The following is an 18,476-nucleotide window of genomic DNA, read 5'->3' on the forward strand; positions in this document are numbered from 1 at the left end:
CAACATGGTTCATGTGGTAGAAAACTAATAAAAATATTTAAATGAGAAAAAATATGGGCATTGAGTTGTTTATGATCTATTACTGGGTACCATTTTCACTTAATGTACTTAACTATATATTCAGCAAATACCTTTAGATATAAAGTTTAGATCAAGTGTGAAATGAATCTGGCCATAACATACAAACTAGTATTTGAAGATATTAAAAATTTCATTAAATAGCTGCTGTTTCTTACTTCATTACTAAATGTAAATTATTATTCTGGGATAGATCTGAGATATATTCTGAGAACCATGGAATACTAACTTTCAGCATGTCCATTAAATTTGGTCATTTTACAAACTTCCATTTTGAAATACTAAATATGTATTGTTCTTTAGAAATTATGTTCAGTATAATCATAATCCCAATTAGTAATCAATTTATAAAAATAGTTTTTATCCAGTAATTCCAGCAAAGTAAAAACAGGAGGTTTTTTCTTTTTTTTAAAATAACAAATGAAACAGGCTCACTGAATGAGAAAATTAAGCTTATTTTAAAATGCCATATAATCACAATCGTACTTCTTTTATATTGGTGTGTTGCTTCACCTCATACTGGCAGTTTTAAGGTGCAAAAGCTTCTTCTAAATAGATGGGCCTAATATAATAATCCAATTTCACTGGCTATAGATTTAAATTAGCCCATTGAGAATCTGCTTTAAAGTACAAAGAAAAATTAAAACAGCATAATTATTTAGAAAATGGTAGCACTTTCCATTGATATAATAAAGGGACTCAAGGGATGTTTGTCATTCATTATATTAGAGTTAAACCTTTAAAGAAAAATTCAAAAACCCCCAAAACAAACAAACAAAAAAAAAACCACACACACATTTGAAAGAAGTTGCTGTACCTGCAAAGACTGTTTAAGCTTACTATGAAATACAAAAAGTGCACCCTTCTATATCTACATATAAAACATTAGAAATAAAACTTGTGTAAAATGTTTGCTGTGCAAACTATAAAAAGTCAGTGAAGTCCATTTTTTTTCCCTAACTATGGTCACATTCTCTTGCTTCCTACTGCAGAGAATCACTATTATCCAATACCAGGCCACTAATATTTGTTGCTGTGAGTTCTCCTCCATCATCTTCAGTGCTATCCACAGATTCATCCTCACTCTGTCCTCCCATCATGACTTGCTGCACTGCTAATGTAGCGCCATCAGATGACAGAGATTGGAGGCTGTCCACATTCATATTAACTGGTGCAGTAATGGTCACAACAGCTCCTGGGGGATAAATTCACATTTAACATTTATTTTAAGATTAGTACAACCAACCATGGAACTTAATATAAATAAGCAGATAGTATACCACTGTAAAATTTCTTATAAATTTTAATAAAATGTTCTATATGAATACGTATGTGTATAAACACACATGAAACTATTAAAATGGAGTCTCAGATTATGTTGGTTCTGGCATGCTCTCTGCAGAAGGAAGGTTCCTTCCATATAGATCTAGAGAATAGGGAATATAGCCTTTTTTAGAGGGGAAAAATCAAGGAATAATTATAATAATACCATGCTCTAAAGTTTACACAATGTTTTACCTACATTACCTCATTTGATCCTCCCAACAACCCTGTAAAGTACTAAAAGTTTTGTCTCCATTTTCCAGGTGAGGAAGTTGAGGGTGAAAGAGGAGAATCTAAAAGCAAGCTTGAAACTTAACATGAGAAAAAGGAAGATCTTGGTATCTGGTCCCATCACTTCCTGGCAAATAGAGAAATGAAAGGAATGGAAGCAGTGTCAGATTTTATATTCTTAGGCTCAAAGATCACTGCGGAGGGCAACTGCAGCCATGAAATTAAAAGATGCTTGTTTCTTGGAAAGGAAATCTGGACAGCATACTAAAAAGTAGAGACACCTTGCTGACAAAGATTCATATAGTCAAAGCTATGGTTCTTCCAGTAGCAATATATGGCCATGAGAGTTGAACTATTATAAGGAAAACTGAACACCACACAATTGATGCTTTCAAATTGTGGTGTTGGAGAAGACTTTTGAGAGTCCTTTGGACAACAAGGACATAAAGTCAGTCAATACTTAAAGAAATTATTTCAGACTATTCATTGGAAGGACAAATACTGAAGCTGAAGCTTAAATACTTTGGCCACATAACGAGAAGAAAGGACTCATTGGAAAAGACCCTGATGTTGGGAAAAATTGAAGGCAAAAGGAAAAGGGAACAGCAGAGGATGAGATGGATAGTGTCATGGAGACAATGAGTATGAACCTGGACAGACTTTGGAAGACAGTGAAAGACAGAAGGGCCTGGTGTACTATGGTCTATGAGACACTACTGAACAACTGAACAACAACAAAGCTGAGGCTCACTGAAATAAAATTATGTGCACATGTTTAAATAGCTAAATTCAAAATCAGGTCTCTTCTGACTCTAAGTCCAGAACCCTTTTTTACTACTACTGCTTCCCCTAAAGAATCACAATCTTACTGCTATGAGTTTGCCCTTCACAGGTACAAACTATAATCTATTCATGTTTTCCTTACCCTTTGTGATTCTGGTCTACTTTCTTCCATAGATCTTCCACAGATCTTCCACAGAGGATCCACTCGATGTGCTAGAGGTCTTCTTCTAGGGTATTGTACTAATGGCATTTAGGATATCTATTTGCTATCCTTTAATCAACACATGATCAGCTCTGCCTCCTTTTCTTTTAATATATTTTGTTGCCAATATTCCATATTCAATGAAAATATATTAAATATCTACTAATGCATTATGCTAGGTACTGGGCATACAAAGAAATGGAGAAAAGTCTGCCCTCAAGAACATTCAACTAAGGGTAAATGTGTAAACAAGAATACACATGATAATTTTATAGGGGAGATAATACAAACAACTAGAGGAATCAGAAAAAGTTTCTGAAAGGGGCACAGAGAAAAACAATTCTGATGAGAAAAATGACAGTTGTCAGAAGAGACTGATCGGCTGAGACAGATCATCAGCTAAATTAAGATTTAAAAAAAGATATATAAAAATGGATGCAAGGGAAGTTAATGTAAGAATAATATTAGGAATTTGGATTTAAGCTGAGAATGAGCTAAATTTGTTGAGGAAAGCTAAGGACAGTAAAGAGTAAGAAAAGATAACCCAAGAATAGAAAGGACTGCTGCTCCATGGTAACTGGAGTCAAGAGAGGACTGAGCTGCTCAACCCTCATTTTGCTGGTATTCTCAGCCAAAGAGAAGGATCTTTGCCTGGAAAGGGTAGAACAAAAATAGTTACGAGGGAAGGAGCCAATTTCCAAGATGAGAAAGGGTGATGTAAGTACCTGGTTCCTCTTGATAAATTCAGGTTATCTGGCCCAGGTGAACTGAAATAATTTAAAATGTGACTGTGAAGCCATTGTCAGTAACATCTGAAAAATCCTGGAGAAAAGGACAGATCTCACTGGACCAGAGAAGGGCAAATATTGGCAGAATTTAAAAAAAGATAGATACTAAAGGCCAGTGAGTTGATTTCTAGTAGAATTCTAGAATACATTATTAACAGGTGGTTAAGAACCAAGAAGTAATGACACAGCTTCAGCAAGAACAAAATAACCTTATTTCCTTTTCTTTCTTCCTTTTTTTAAAAAATTAGGTTACAAAACTTGTAGATCAGGGAAATGCTAGAGAGTGCTAAATGCTAAAGTGCAGCTGGATTTCAGCAAGCATTACCTAGTATATAGTGCTATTCCAATCAAATTACAAAAACAAACTTTACTGAGTAGAAAAAATGATAAAATTCATTTGGAGGAACAAAAGGTTAAGAATATCAAGGGAACCATTGAGGAAAAATGGAAAGAAAGGAGGCCTAGCAGTACCAGATCTCAAAATATAGTATAAAGTTGTAATAATCAAAGCAATCTGGTACTGGGTAAGAAAAAGGAAAGTTGATATACATATATAAATATAGATACAAATAAGCACAGTAACTGTGTGTTTGAAAAACTCAGAGATATGAGCTATTAGAGCAAGAACTCACTATTTGACTAAAATGACTGGGAAAACTGCAAAGTAGCCCTGAAGAAACTAGGCATAGATCAACATTTCCATATACCATATGGAAGATACCATATACCATATGCCAACATAAACTCTAAATGGTACATGATCTAAATATAAAGGATACTACCAAAAAACAAATCAGTAGAACATGGAAGAAATTACATGTTAGATACATGGATAGAGGAAGAGTTTGTGATCAAAGAGAAGACAGAGAGTTCATGGGAGGTAAAATGAATAATTCTGATTATATAAGATAAAAATATTTTGCAAAAAAAAAAAAAGCAATGCAGCTAAAATTAGAAGAAAATCAGAAACTAGTGAAAAGAACCTGTAGCAAGTTACTTTGATAAAAGTCTCATTTCTAAGATATATAGGGAACTAAGTCAAATTATAAGAATAAGAGCCATTCCCCAACTGATAATCAAAGGATGTGAATAGACAATTTCAGTGGAAGAAATATAAGTTATCAATAATCATAAGAAAAAATACTCTAAATCACTAATAATGATAAAAATGCAAATTAAAACAACCCTGAGGTACCATCTCACATCTATAAGATTGGCTAAGATGACAAAGAAAAGGAAAATGACAAATGTTGGAGGGAATGTAGGATAATAAGTTCACTAATGCACTTGGTGGAGCTGTGAACTGGTCTAACCATTCTGGAAAGGCATTTGGAACTATGACCAAAAAGCTATAATATGATATAATATAATTCATACTTAACCTTTGATCTATTGATACCACTGCTAGGCCTATACCCTAAAGAAATCAAAGAAAGAAGACTCAAATAAAAAAAAATGTATAGCAGCTCTTTTTGTGGTGGTAAAACAAATGGAACCTGAGGGAATGACCATCAACTGGGGAATGGCTGAACAAGTTATGGTATGTGAATGTGATAGAATACTATTGTGCTTTAAGAAATGATAGAAATGGTTTCAGAAAAACCTGGGAAGAATTATTTGAACTGATTGAGAATGAAGTAAGCAGAACCAGGAGAACAATATATACAGTAAGAACAAAATTTCAAAGATAATCAACTTTGAAAGACTTAGTAACTATTATCATCACAATGATCACCCACAATTCCAAGTAATCATGATGAAACATTTTATCCATATTCAGATAGAGAACTGATGGGCTCAGAGTACAGATTGGAACACATTTTCTTCTATTTCTTTTTTTCTTTCTTTTTGGGGAGAACATGGCTATGCTGAAAATTTGTTTTACAAAACTATACATATTTGTAATGGGTTCTATTTTCTACCCTTCTCACAGGAGGAGGCGGGAAGGACAGAATTTGGAAAAGAAAACGAAAAAGTGAATTCTAAAAATGAAATATTAAAAAAAAAGCTTTGGTGGCTCTCTCTCTTTTTATTTAGGATAAATAAAGCCTCTGTTTGGCTTATAAAATCTTTCACAATTCACAATTCATATCTACTTTTCCAGGCTCATTTCACACATTCCAAACAAACTGGCCTACTTACTCTTTTTTGTACATTCCATTTCATATCCCATCTCTGTGCATTTATTTGGATTGTCCTCCATGCTTAGGATGTGCTTCCTCTTCACCTCTAATTCTTAGAACCCCTAGTCTCCTTGAAAGGTCAGCTCAAGTTCTGCCTTCCACAAGCAAAGTATCCTCATCCCCTCACCCTCCAGCTGTCAGTTCTCTTGTTCTCAGAAATTACTTTGTACATCTTTGGAAAGGATAATGATAAACTGGAGGGTATCCAGAGGAGGACAACCAGAATAGTGAAAGGCCTCTAGTCTATCTCATATAACGAGTGGAAACTAGAGATAAATAACAATAATAGCTAACATTTATACAGTACCTTAACATTCATAAAGATCTTAACATACATATTCATATTTAAAAGTTAAGAAATTAAGACCTTATATTGTAGTCAGGAGCAATGGGACAAACACAGACTAAAAGTTGTTCTGAAATAGGCCAAATGGTAAAAGAGGCACAAAAATTCACTGAAGAGAACTCCTTCAAAAGTAGACTTGGCCAAATGGAAAAAGAGGTACAAAAGCTCACTGAAGAAAATAATTCCTTAAAAGTTAGAATTGGGCAAGTGGAAGCTAATGACTTTATGAAATATCAAGAAACAATCAAACAAAATCAAAAGAATGAAAAAAATAGAAGAAAATATGAAATATCTCACTGGAAAAAACAACTGACCTAGAAAATAGATCCGAGAGAGATAATTTAAGAATTACTGGACTACCTGAAAGTCATGATCAAAAAAGGAGCCTGGACATCATCTTTCTTTTTTTTTTTAAAAAAATTAATTTATTTTGAATTATCAACAATTTCACTTCCATAAGCTTTTGAATTTTAAATTTTTCTCCCCCTCTTTCCCCACCTCCCTCCCCAAGATGGCACACAATCTGATATAGGCTATACATATACATTCCTATTAAACATATTTTCACATTAGTGATGTTGTAAATAAGAATTAGAACTAATAGGAGGAACCACCAGAAAGAGGAAACAAAACACAACAGAAGAAAAAAAATAGCAAATAGTATGCTTCAATCTACATTCAAACTCCATAGTTCTTTCGTTGAATGTGGATAGCATTTTCCATCATGAGGCCTTTGGAGATGATGGACATCATCTTTTAAGAAATGATCAAGGAAAACTTCCCTGATATTCTAGAACCAAAAGGTAAAATGGAAATTGAAACAATCCACTGATCATCTCCTGAAAGAGATCCCAAAATGAGAACTCCCAAGAATATTATAGCCAAATTCAGACCTCCTAGATCAAGGAGAAAATATCGCAAGCAGCCAAAAGGAAACAATTCAAATATCATAGAGCCACAGTTATCATTTGTCAAGAAAACGCCCAAATGGGGTCACGAAGAGTCGGACAAGACCAAAATGACTGAACAACAACAGATACTATGTGGCAGAGCCAGAACTGGAACTAAGGTCTTTTGAATCCAAGTCCAGTGATCTTTTCAATACACCATTATCATCGAGGAATTATTTGACTAGAAAATTAGGTGAGGCAGTCATATAGCAAGGGAGTATAATATCAAATGGAAAGCCTATGTATTGTATTTGTACCCACATAATGTCAAGAGAAAAAGAAAAACGTCAACACTTGGATGGTCCCACTGAAAAGGAGTTACAGTAGGATATGGACAAAGTTTACACAGAATAAAAAAGAATTGGTAGGTTTTAATCTCTATTGTTGGAGGAAACACCTGCATCAATGAGATTGTGGATGCATTTAAATACTGAAATATAAGTTATACAAAACTCAGGTAGCTTCAAGGAAATTTACATGTACCCGAGGCATATGGAGACATGCCCAGTTCACTAAGCAAGGAGGTAACATTGGCTAGTCTTTGCAGCATGGATTGCTTAACATAAAATCCCCTTCCTCCCCTACAACTTGGGTGGGGGTAGCCTCTTTTGATTGGCTGGCTGAGCCTTTAAAACTGGTGAGAATAAACCCTACTCTCTTCTGCACTCTTTTCAACAACTCTCATCTGCTGCAGCTGGAGGGTGAAGATCTCGTTTACCCACGGTGAGGATATCATAAACTAAACTAGTGAGAGGGGAAGGACTTTACTTCCCTTGCTCCCTCACTCTTACTGGCTCCAAGAAATGGGCCTGGTTGTATTTAGTTTCTTTTTCATGTTGCTTGACCTCCTCAGTTTCAGGTGCCAGAGGTGATCCCCATGGAACCAGGAGTTCAAGTGATGATCCAGGATCACAGGTGGGAAGGGCAGTCAGTCAACCCGGACTAGAAGCCCTGAGAAGGCAGGGTGCTTGGGACTTGAACCTGAGTTGGGTTTTGTACCTGAAACTGGGACTGTGCTTTATAGTAACTAAGCTAAGCTCTGAACCTAATCTCTCCCCAGAGACCAAGGTAGTATAGAGAGCAGGGAAGAGGATAACGTCTCTCACGCACAGGGATGGCTTTGAGGGAGAGGGAAGTGTGAGAAGGATATATTAGGAAATGTAGTTAATATTAAAAAAATCAATAAAAATGTGCTTTTTTAAAAAATGTACTTTTAAAGAAGGAAATAATATAATAAAATCTTGGTAGAACCAGAAAAACACTGAATCATGAGGCTGACATTCAGAGTAATTTATGGTGCCTTAAAAGAAGTTTATGGCAAGTTTTTGACATAATTAGTTGTGAAGATTTGCCCTGAACTTTTTACAGTTTTCTCTATCAGGTATCAAAGTAGCAAACAGGAAATACCCTTAAATATTTGATCAGACTTTGAGCAAAATTTTGAAGTGGCTGAAATTTGTCATTGAGAAAATGCCACCTCTTTTGCTATTGTCCTCCTTCCTTATTTTCCTCAGGATTTGGATGTCATAATGCTGCCTTTGGCTGCTCAAAGCTTTCTAGTTGGGCATTCACCTGCCCTTCCTCCAAGTGCTCCATGCTACACAATTACCCCTATGGTGATCTTTCTGCCACATCAAATCTTCCTCCCTCTCTTCTTTAATCCTGTTGCAAATTAATCCTAAAATCATGAATACATTTTGAAAAGTGTCTCAAATCTACTTACTGAATTCAAACAGTTTAAATCAAAAGCAGTCCTGCTTATAAAAGCAATTTGTTTTCTAACATCCCCCATCCCTTACACAGGAAAATCCAGTTGCTGTTTGTAATACTTCTTCAGTATGTTGATACACCTGTGATTTCAGCAATGGTAGGTACTCCTTCCAGTGGTATTGATCTCAATCCTCTCTCACATTCTCATTTGGGTAACTTTTTGCCTCTTCCTTAGGGATCTGACACAAAGTGCCAGGGACCCTCCTTTAGATCTCTTGACACTGTATGGATACCACTGCAGCATCTGAACTGTCCACTGGTTTATCCTTCATTTGCTGCATGATTGTCTCTGCTGCTGCTGTCCCCACCTCACTTTTCCTGTGTAATTCTTTGGTAATATGTTATGGCCCAGTCACACTCACTACTTGGCTATACTGACTTTAATTATTCAGAAACTGTGGTATATCATGACTTGAAGCCATATGTCATCAAGTAGAAGAATATTGATGCTAAAAAGATGGGACTTTGTTTCAAGGAGAAGCATGGCATAGTTAAAAACACCAATGAAATCTAGGCCCTTTTCCTTCTCCTATTCAATTTTGGGCTCAGTTTATTTTCCACACCTAGTCTAAGATATCTGTACTGATGAAGCATCTCTATGGATTTTCCATCCAACTGCATGTAATACGTCTTAGTAAGAGGTTTTCTTCATCCACTTATTTTGTCCTGTGTTTGATAGTTAGGCAAAACTCTTTTTTGTGATGATGGGTCTCATTTAGGAGGCTCTGCAATGTTATGGACTTTTGGCAGTCAGCATATTGTCATCCAAACAGAGGGCTATCTGGTCAAGATCTCTCTCTTCCATTTGAAAACTGTTTTGTACAGCTTTTGCTACAAAAGCAAACCTCTTTGGCAAAAGTATGTCTCTTGACTACATGCCTTGATTGATATTAGTATTCAGAGGGTTGTTGAGCAAAATTCTCTTTGTCACAATTGTCAGGGGTCTTGTATCATTCTGAAATATACAATGGAGCAACTTTTTTGGAAAAGACTTATTGAGGCTGTGTTTTGTTCTACTGATGCAAATGCCTTTTTAACAAATAGTCAACAAACAATAAGTGTAGTGAAATCTTGAAACTCATATCTTTTAATTACCTGTGTTACTGTAAAGCTGTCATCTGCTGGAGATATTATTTACGAAAGCTTTCCTGTTCTCTTTTCATATTTTCATTCAAGATTGCCCTTGAAGAAAGGGCATAATATTTTCCCATCATAAAAATTTAGAAGAGATGAGAAAATGGAAATATGAGTTGGTAGAAACCGACATTTTTACTGTTTCCCATTTTTAGTAATTATAAGATTTCTTCCTAAGCTATTGATGTCCTTTCTGCTTTCAGATAAATACAAATACAGGGTTATAATGTAGAGATAACAGCTTCCTGGTCAGAGATGGAGTACAGCTAATCAAGGCTTCTCAAAAGCAAGGTAAAGAAAAGAGACACCTCTGTGTATTCCTCAAAGCTAAATCCCACAGACAGTAGCTACAATGAAGAGAAGTTGATACATTCAGAAGTTTACAGGAGATAAAACCCAAGAAAGCAGTCAATTATATATCTGTTGGACTCAAAATGCCTATGCATAAACCTCCAAAGGTTAGGTAGCAAGCAAGAAGAACTACAGGTTCTAACATAAGGAGGCAAATTTGACCTCACTGAGACTTGACAGGATGAAATCCATGACTAGAATATGGCTTTATACCTTATTGAAAAGGGAGGCAACAATAAGTGCTGTATAGTATGTATTTATTATGTGAGGAATAATATTTCTTATATTTCATGGAAGCGTAGGGAGCATTCGCTCGTCTTCCCTGTCTCTCTCTGCCTATCTGTCTGTCTCTCCCAAAGCAGGTTGTAATTTCTTGACTTAACTTAATGATAATTTTATTCTTCAAAAGATGGAAGAACCAATAAGAGGAAATGCTATTCTGAATCTAACTGGTTTTTATTTTCTCACTAACAGAGAGGAACTGGTTACTGGTGTGAAAATGACAGAAAAAAATTCCCTCTTAGAATTTATGATAGAGAAAAGGGGAAATCTAGACACAGTTTGACATGTAACTTAAATTTTGGGCAAGCAAAAATCATAGGGTTTATAAGATTAACAGGATCCCATGGGTTGAAATGCTATAGTCAGCCCCTATTGGGTTTGGAGCTGCTCATGAAGAAATTGTGAGGACACAAAAGCAAACAATTCCAATGAAGAGGAAAAATGGAATTTGTCTGAAGACAGCAATGTATGTGCACAGGAAACTCACTGACTAAAACAGATTTTAAAAAGAAATGTACAAAAGATGGAAGCAAAGTCAGGTAACAAGAGATGACCACGAGTGTGGCATAGTCCTGGAAAAAATGTAGCAATAAATATTTATTAAGCACCAACTACATGTCATGCACTGTCCTAAGTGCTGGCAATATTATTTAGGCTTTCAGTCAGGAAAAATTTCCTAACCATTAGAACTCTCCCAAAGTGTCGTGGGCTGCCTCAGAGGCAAAATTATGGTCAGGTCAACAAACATTTTTAGGCATCTGCCAAGTGCCTAAGCAAGGCTAAAGAGCTCTTGCCCTCAAGGAGTTCTCAGTCTTTTTTTGGGCGAGGGGGGCAGGGGAGGAGTAGGAATAGCATATAAACAACAACGTCCAAATAAGATATATGCAGGATAAATTGAAAATAATCTCAGGGGTAAGGCACAAGATGAAGGAAGGCTGAGCAAGACTTCTTTCAGAAGGTGAGACTTCAGCTGACGCTTGAAAGAAGCCATACAAGCCAGGAAGGGTAGAGGAGGAGGAAGAGTCCTAGGCATGGGGGACAACCAGTGCAAAGCACAGAGCTGGGAGGTGGAGTGTTGTGAGCAAGGAATAGCCAGGAGGCCAGTGTCACTGCATCACAGGATATGTGGGAGTGGGGAGGGAAGGGCAGTAAGGTGTCAGAGGGATGTGGCAAGGTGTAAGAGGACTGGAAAGACTGGAAGGTGTCAGTTACGAAGAGCTTTTACAAATCAGAGAGAGGATTTTATATTTAATTCAGGAAATAAAAGAGAGCCACTGAAACTGACTGAATCGGGGGTGACCCAGTCAGGTCGATGCTTTAGGAATTTGATGGCTGAATGTAGGATGGACTGTACTGAGGAGAGATTTGAGGCAGGGAGACCAATCAACAGGTTACTGCCATAGACTGAGTGTGAAGTTATGAGGGCCTGCGCCAACATGGTGGCATAGTCACAGGAGAGAAGGGAGCATATATGAGACAAGTTATGAACCTAGAAACAACAGGACTTGACAAGTGATTGGATATGAGAGGGAGAGTGAGGAGCAGAGGATGAAACCTAAGTTGCAAGACTAGGTGGCTATAATGTGGATTCATTTTGGGTACTGGCTGAACTAGATGGTTGCTGAGATCCCTTTCAATTCTCAAATTCTATGATTTTGTGTTGTTATTGAAAGGAAAATAAAGTTCCAATCTACAGGCAAGTATGGTATGGAGGATAGTGAGCTAGCCTCAGCCCTTGTTCAAATCATGCCTCTGACTATACTGGCTGTGTAATTCTGGATAAGTAATTCTACCTGTCAGGGTCCCAGGCAACTCTAAGAGTCTAAGTTGCAGGTTGGGTGCCAACCATTGTTGGTTGAGGGATCTTTCTCATTGGAAGCTCTTTCTACTGATGAAATCACAGGTCTAGTACCCCAACCCAAGTCCCATTTGTTCCCCTCCTCTAAGAAAGATCTTGACAAAATAATTATGGCAGCATTATTTGTAATAGCAAAATTGGCCATTACTACTCAATTGGTCAATAACTAAATGATCTGTGGTTGTATAAATGTTAATAGAGCACTACAGCAACATAGGAAAGGTCAAGTCCAAAGAAATATATTTAGACTTTTATAAAGTGTTAAATTGATATAATACATCATATACAATGACTACAACTCCATAAAAAGGAAAGCAACATCAAAATCTGAAAAAAAATGCAAAGAAAAAAATTCAGAAGGGGATAAAGAAGCATATAGGACCTTTTAATTATTCTCATCATGAAGTAAATATGCACTTAAAAATAAACAGTGACCAATGCAGTTTATGTTTTTTATTCATTTCTGTAGTTGAATTTATGTTGACAATTTCTAAGTTTAGAATTTTTAGACTTGACAAATTAAAGGCTGGGGCTATTCACATTTGCTAGTCTAATTTCCTTAGGACATAAATCCATTTTCTCAAAAAGTACCATTATCTGGCACTTGCGAATCATTTTTATTTATACATTTTCATCATGATACTTGTAATATCATTACATAAAAACAATAAGACTTTTTATTTCTCTTACCTTCTGACATAGTGAGTTCATTAGGTGGTTGCTGAGCAACCCCTGATGCAATAGAGTCAGGCCAGAATCTTTGAACTGGTCTATTCTGAGCTGTTTTTTTCTTTGTTTTTGGAGTTTCTGAACAACTGGAATCCAACATTGGCTGGAGAATTCGTCTTCTGGCATTGATAAACCTGATCATCAAATAAAAATCTCAGATAAGAATGGCTCCTAAAAAACAAATCCTCTGCCAAGGTTGACACACAAGATTATCATGGTCAGGTTTCTTCTTTATTACTATTAACAGCAATAAAAATATTAATAATAAAATATGGAAAACAGTTCATGAAGAAAATATCCTGAAACCTTACAAACATGTGGTGTTAATAAGTTTCCAAAATATTTCACTTTTATAGGTCTTGATGTCTCCCACTTTCTCACCTATTAAATTATTTTTATTCTACGTGTGTGTATGTGTGTGTGGGATTACTCATAAGGTTAACAGCTAAAGAACATGAAAAATTTTCTAAGGAGAAAATAGCACAGAGGCATTATTGCCTTCCTTTATTTTGTCTCAAAATACTTAGGCAATTTTTACTAGCAATTGCAGCTAGGGAATATGCCTTTGGTTGTGATTATTTAAGGCTAAGCCTTCAGCTGAAACTTTCACATACTGCCTTTTCAGCTTACTGGTAGCTGGAGAGAGAACATGAAACTATGTCATATAAAAAATGGTTGAAGGAATTCGGGAAATTAAAAAGGCTGGTGAAGAGAACAGATGGGGAGGAGACACGATCACTTCAAACATATGAAGAAGTGTCCTGTGCAAGAGTGATGAGACTTCTTTGTCTGTCCCCAAAGTCCAAAACCAGGAATGATGGGTCAAAACTGCAGGTACACATACTGCACTTCCAAAGAATTCCTCTACTAAAGCTCCACTCCAATGCCACATTGTGGAATGAAGCTGATAGGGCTTGAAAGCCATGCCAAGAAAACATAAGCACTAACAGGTTCTAACAAGCTAGAATGGCTAGTCTAAGCCTGAAGATGAACTATGTTTCTGCTGTCTGAGGACCTATACACCTAAATTGGGAGAATTTCATCTCTATACTACACTGGGATTATGATTTTTTAGTTACATCAACTCATAAAGATCATCTAACAAGTTACAGAGGAATTATAATCTGCATCAATACAGGGAGTGTGTTTACTATCACAATTACATAATTTTTAAAACAACTTTTTTTAAAAAGAAGCTCTATCTTACATTGACTGTTACTGAAGTAAAAAGCTCCACTGTTATTTTTCAACATTTGTCACTTCTTTAATACTAGTCAAACTATTTCCTGAATAGGTTTTCACTGCAAGCAGGCGCTTTTGTGAAAACAAGAGGGAGGGAAACCAAAAAGAATGAAAGAAGGAGCAAATATTCATTGAGATTTAATTCAGAATTTATTTTTAAATCTTCTAGATCAAGCAACTCTGAAGCAAAACAACTATAAAACAATTTAGAAAATATAAATAAGGCCATCAGGTGAAGAAAAAGAAACCTGTAAATATAGGTTAAAGGTTTTGTCTTTGTTTTACAAAAACTGTAACTACAGAACCAAAATCAATCACTATTAAAAAATAATAATAATAGTATACTGAATATACATAAGTATATAAAATGTTTTATAGTAAGAATATAACCCCAAATAACATACTCCAAATAACATAAATAACCCCAAATAAAATAACATGATGTCTTCATCATGAATATAATTCTGATAATTATGTTATGAAGAAACTATTCAATTATTCATTATTCCTAAATGAATCAAATCATGATGTATAATAATAGAAATATTTAATGTAATGTTCCATAGAATTATTCCTTAAGACAGAAATGCATATGAGTGCATTTACAAGGAATTGTAAAAGTATGGGGAGAATAAACTTTCCCTAAAACTTATTCCAGTTACCTATAAATTTAAACTTAGTTAAAGTATGAAGAAACTAACATTTATATATGGCAGAATTTGTTTTCTTTTTTCTTAAATGAATGTTAATGTTATTATGAGAGAATCATCACAAATTGAAGATCTATCTGTGGATACAAACCATTTGAGTTTAATAGGCAAAATTGTATATTATCATCTGGACAAATATGATTAAAAAAACCAAAGCACATATAATTAAAGTGAAAAATATAAACCTAGATATGCACTTTGAAGTTGTATGAGTATAATTTTCATTGGCTAAGGAGGAAACAGTCACTTTTATTCTCATTTTGTAAATAAGAAAAATTCAGAGGTTGTGGACCTAAGTCATTTAGTAATGGTAGAGACGTCAAACCTAGAACATGTTTCATTTGTAATTTAAAAAAAAAAAAACTGGTACAGAATATACCTTTTTGCCTGCATTTTCCTACAGGCAAAAACCACACATTTGGAAAAATGCTACATCTTCAAATTGTGAATTTCCATCACAAACATTAGTCACAAGACAGTCAACTACTATGTGATTTTGGAAATTCACCTCAATGTCTCTTTCCCCTCAAGTATCCCTTCTTTTCCTAATTTTTTAATTTCTAAAGTTGGGTAAGAATAATATTTCCTTCTGAAATTTCAAATTAGCTCTCTCTGCAAGGATGCCAACATTAAGAGTCCTGTGTGGGATAAAGATTACTATAAGTAAGATGGAAACTGGTTTCCCATATTTGTGTTCAGGGGCAAACAATCAAGAATGTAGAGCTTGAAAGAAGTCTCTGGGGAGGGGAGTAATAAGGTCAGAGAGGAAACTAGGTCTATAATTATTTATTAAGTAAGCTGATCAACACAGACCCCAACTTTTAAATGTGGATAATACAGGGGACTAAACTATAAATGTACATTTTAAAATCTGAAATCCACTCATTTCAACTAAATGAAAACTTACTTATCAAATGCCTATTGTTTGTTCAAGTTACTACGCTAGGAGAGATACAGTAAGAAACAAAAGATACCATCAATCACTGACTCCCAAAGAGTCATTTTACTGAAGGGGATTTACTTGGGCCAGCTAGTTCAAAAGATTGAGTTAGGAGAAAGAATACAGAGTGTGTAAAGAGAACTAATGACAAATGAGACTAGAAAAGTAATGAGCTAGATTGTGAAAGGTCTTAAATTCTAAGATGAAAAAATAGCACCTTACTGAAAAGGCCAAAGGGCTAAATTAAATACAAAAAATTTGAATGGGAAACACATGTAGGTATTATCGGTTAGTGTCTTCATACTATTTTACTATCTTCCCTCTATACCAAATTAAGGGAATTCAGATTTCTAATCTTTTATATCATTTGGTATAAATAGTTCAATGTAGTTTTCCATATTAATTTTTGTTGTTTAGTTGTTTTAGTCATGTCTAATTCTTCGTGACTCCATTTGGGGTTTTCTTGGCAAAGATAGTGGAGTGGTTTGTGATTCCCTTCTCTAGCTCATTTTACAGAAGAGGAAACTGAGGCAAACAGGATTCAGTGACTTACCCAGGGTCACACAGCTAGTAAGTGTCTGAGGCCACATTTGAACCCAGGTCTTCCTGACTCTAGGTCCGGCGCCTTATGCACTAAGTCACCTAGCTGCCCTCTGGATTCATAGGAATACTTCTAAAGTGACATTTTAATCTTACCAATTGTTAACTTGGAGTAGTGTCAGGTTGGTCTGAGCTGCAATCTGCTTTTTCTCATCTTCTGTTGGATAGGGATGCTAAAAAAAATTTTTTTTAAAGTTACCCATAAGTTTCAATATTAAAAATGGGAGCTATGTAAGAGTTACTGAGGTCAAACATAAAACAAATAATTATTAGTAAGTTCTGGCAAATAACAATTAAGCTTTAAGCAAAAACTAATTTTGGCTTTACCCAGGAAATGTCACCATTTGATTATGCATAACATAAAAGTAGACACGTTATTATAGTTGCCTAAGAACTTTTGTCAGTTTAATCAATGATCAGCAAAGCATGTGATAAGAATTACACTGTCTGTTATTCTGTATGAAAGTTTGGTAATATGAGTAATGTCAAACATTTTTGTGGTTAAATAAAACTAGAATAAACTGATCAGGGTAGGAAGTTTATATTGCTTTAAGAACTATGAGAAATACTTCTATTTGCTGATAGTCAAGAAAACTAACCCAGGAATAAACTTCAAATATTGACCAATGAAAACATTTCTACATATAATTAGGTGTTATGTACTAGTTATTAAAGTCTAGATGAAAAAAAAACCTCACCATTTTATTATATACTAAACATATAATAACCTACTTGCTTTGGACATGAACTATTTGGCCATAAGTCACTAAGTGGTATTAATACAATAACAATTTGGTTTTTTCGTTAGCTTATTTTGCTTTTAGAGCAGCATTTAGAAAATTTGTATATCTTAAACTAAATTACTAAACTACTAAATAACTAGGTATAACAGATTTTTAAAAAGCTTTCTGTGACACAGAATATAAAAGACTAATTTTCTCTACCTGACTTACACAAAAAAAGGTGGTTCTTCCAACATTTTTAAAAAATAGATGCATTCTTTTATAGTTGAGAGAGGGGGAAACAGAACGAAACATAGGAAAGGGCAGGACATTAATTTTAACATAGAAGATGAACTTGAATATAGAACCAGGGCAGCAATTCAGAAAAATAACATGAGCAATTGATCAGACTTCATATTTGACCCTTTGAATGGGATCTACTCATTTCACTTTCTGAAGGGAAAAGCTAAGATGGCCCCAGATCTCTACAAAGTCAGTTCTTCCCACTGGTTTTTAGAAAGGCAGAGCCAATCCTAGACAGAATTTTTAAGTGGCAAGTTTTTTTTCCCCCTTTTGGAGTCTTCATGTGCCCCTCCTTTTCTGAACTAAAACATACTATTCCTTCTTCTGAGTGCCCTACCTTATACCATCTCTCATTCTGCTTTATGAGTAATAAAAGCTTCCTTCTATGCCTGTCTACTATTGGTGCCATCCAGGCCTGTCTTTATCACTCTTACCCTAAATTCTCTTGTTCCTATTTCCCCAAAGGTCCTTCTGCTGCTGCCACTACAATCACTACGACATTGCTTTGAGCTAAGTTAATCACAATACGGTATCAAAACGAATAAATGTTACGCACAGTTAACCCAAATAAATCTTTAACTAATAGAATTTCAAAAAAAATGGGATAAATTTTAAGGTAGGAAGCTTTTAATATCCTATATGGAAGGCCAACTCCAGGAAGGAGGAGGGAAGGAATGAAATACAGTGCTTTCTGCAATAGTTCTGCCCTTGGAACTTTGCTTCTCTAGTCCTATTAGCTTTGTAGCTGAAACTCAAGACCCAGGAAATACGAGTTTTGCCACTTAATGATGAGGCCACAATTACCACTGCAAAAGTGGAGACTACCCTTGACTTAAGTTAATTAGAATGTTCACTGTATCCCAGTGTATGGATGTTCCATGATGGTCAAACTTCTGTCGAGAAAGTCATCTGTAGCCACCTTAAACCATTGATGCCCCTTGCTCAAGAAGC

At 35.4% G+C, this 18,476-nt stretch overlaps 1 protein-coding gene across 3 annotated transcripts in view; it reads right to left on the minus strand.

The window, feature by feature from the left end:
• Positions 1-869: 869 nt before the first annotated feature.
• Positions 870-18,476, minus strand: part of PKNOX1 (PBX/knotted 1 homeobox 1) — a 174,778-nt gene continuing 157,171 nt past the window's right edge. For all 3 annotated transcript variants that reach the window (XM_027843659.1, XM_027843660.1, XM_027843661.1), the window contains 3 exons: positions 16,597-16,673; positions 12,970-13,142; positions 870-1,273 (listed from right to left, as the gene is read on the minus strand). In XM_027843659.1, the coding sequence (XP_027699460.1) occupies positions 1,062-1,273; positions 12,970-13,142; positions 16,597-16,673 (462 nt within the window). In that variant the 3' untranslated portion in view covers positions 870-1,061. The remainder of the gene's footprint in view (positions 1,274-12,969; positions 13,143-16,596; positions 16,674-18,476) is intronic.

This window comes from Vombatus ursinus, unplaced genomic scaffold, assembly GCF_900497805.2.
Source record: "Vombatus ursinus unplaced genomic scaffold, bare-nosed wombat genome assembly UNPS02014924.1, whole genome shotgun sequence".
Classification (NCBI taxonomy): Eukaryota; Metazoa; Chordata; class Mammalia; order Diprotodontia; family Vombatidae; genus Vombatus; species Vombatus ursinus.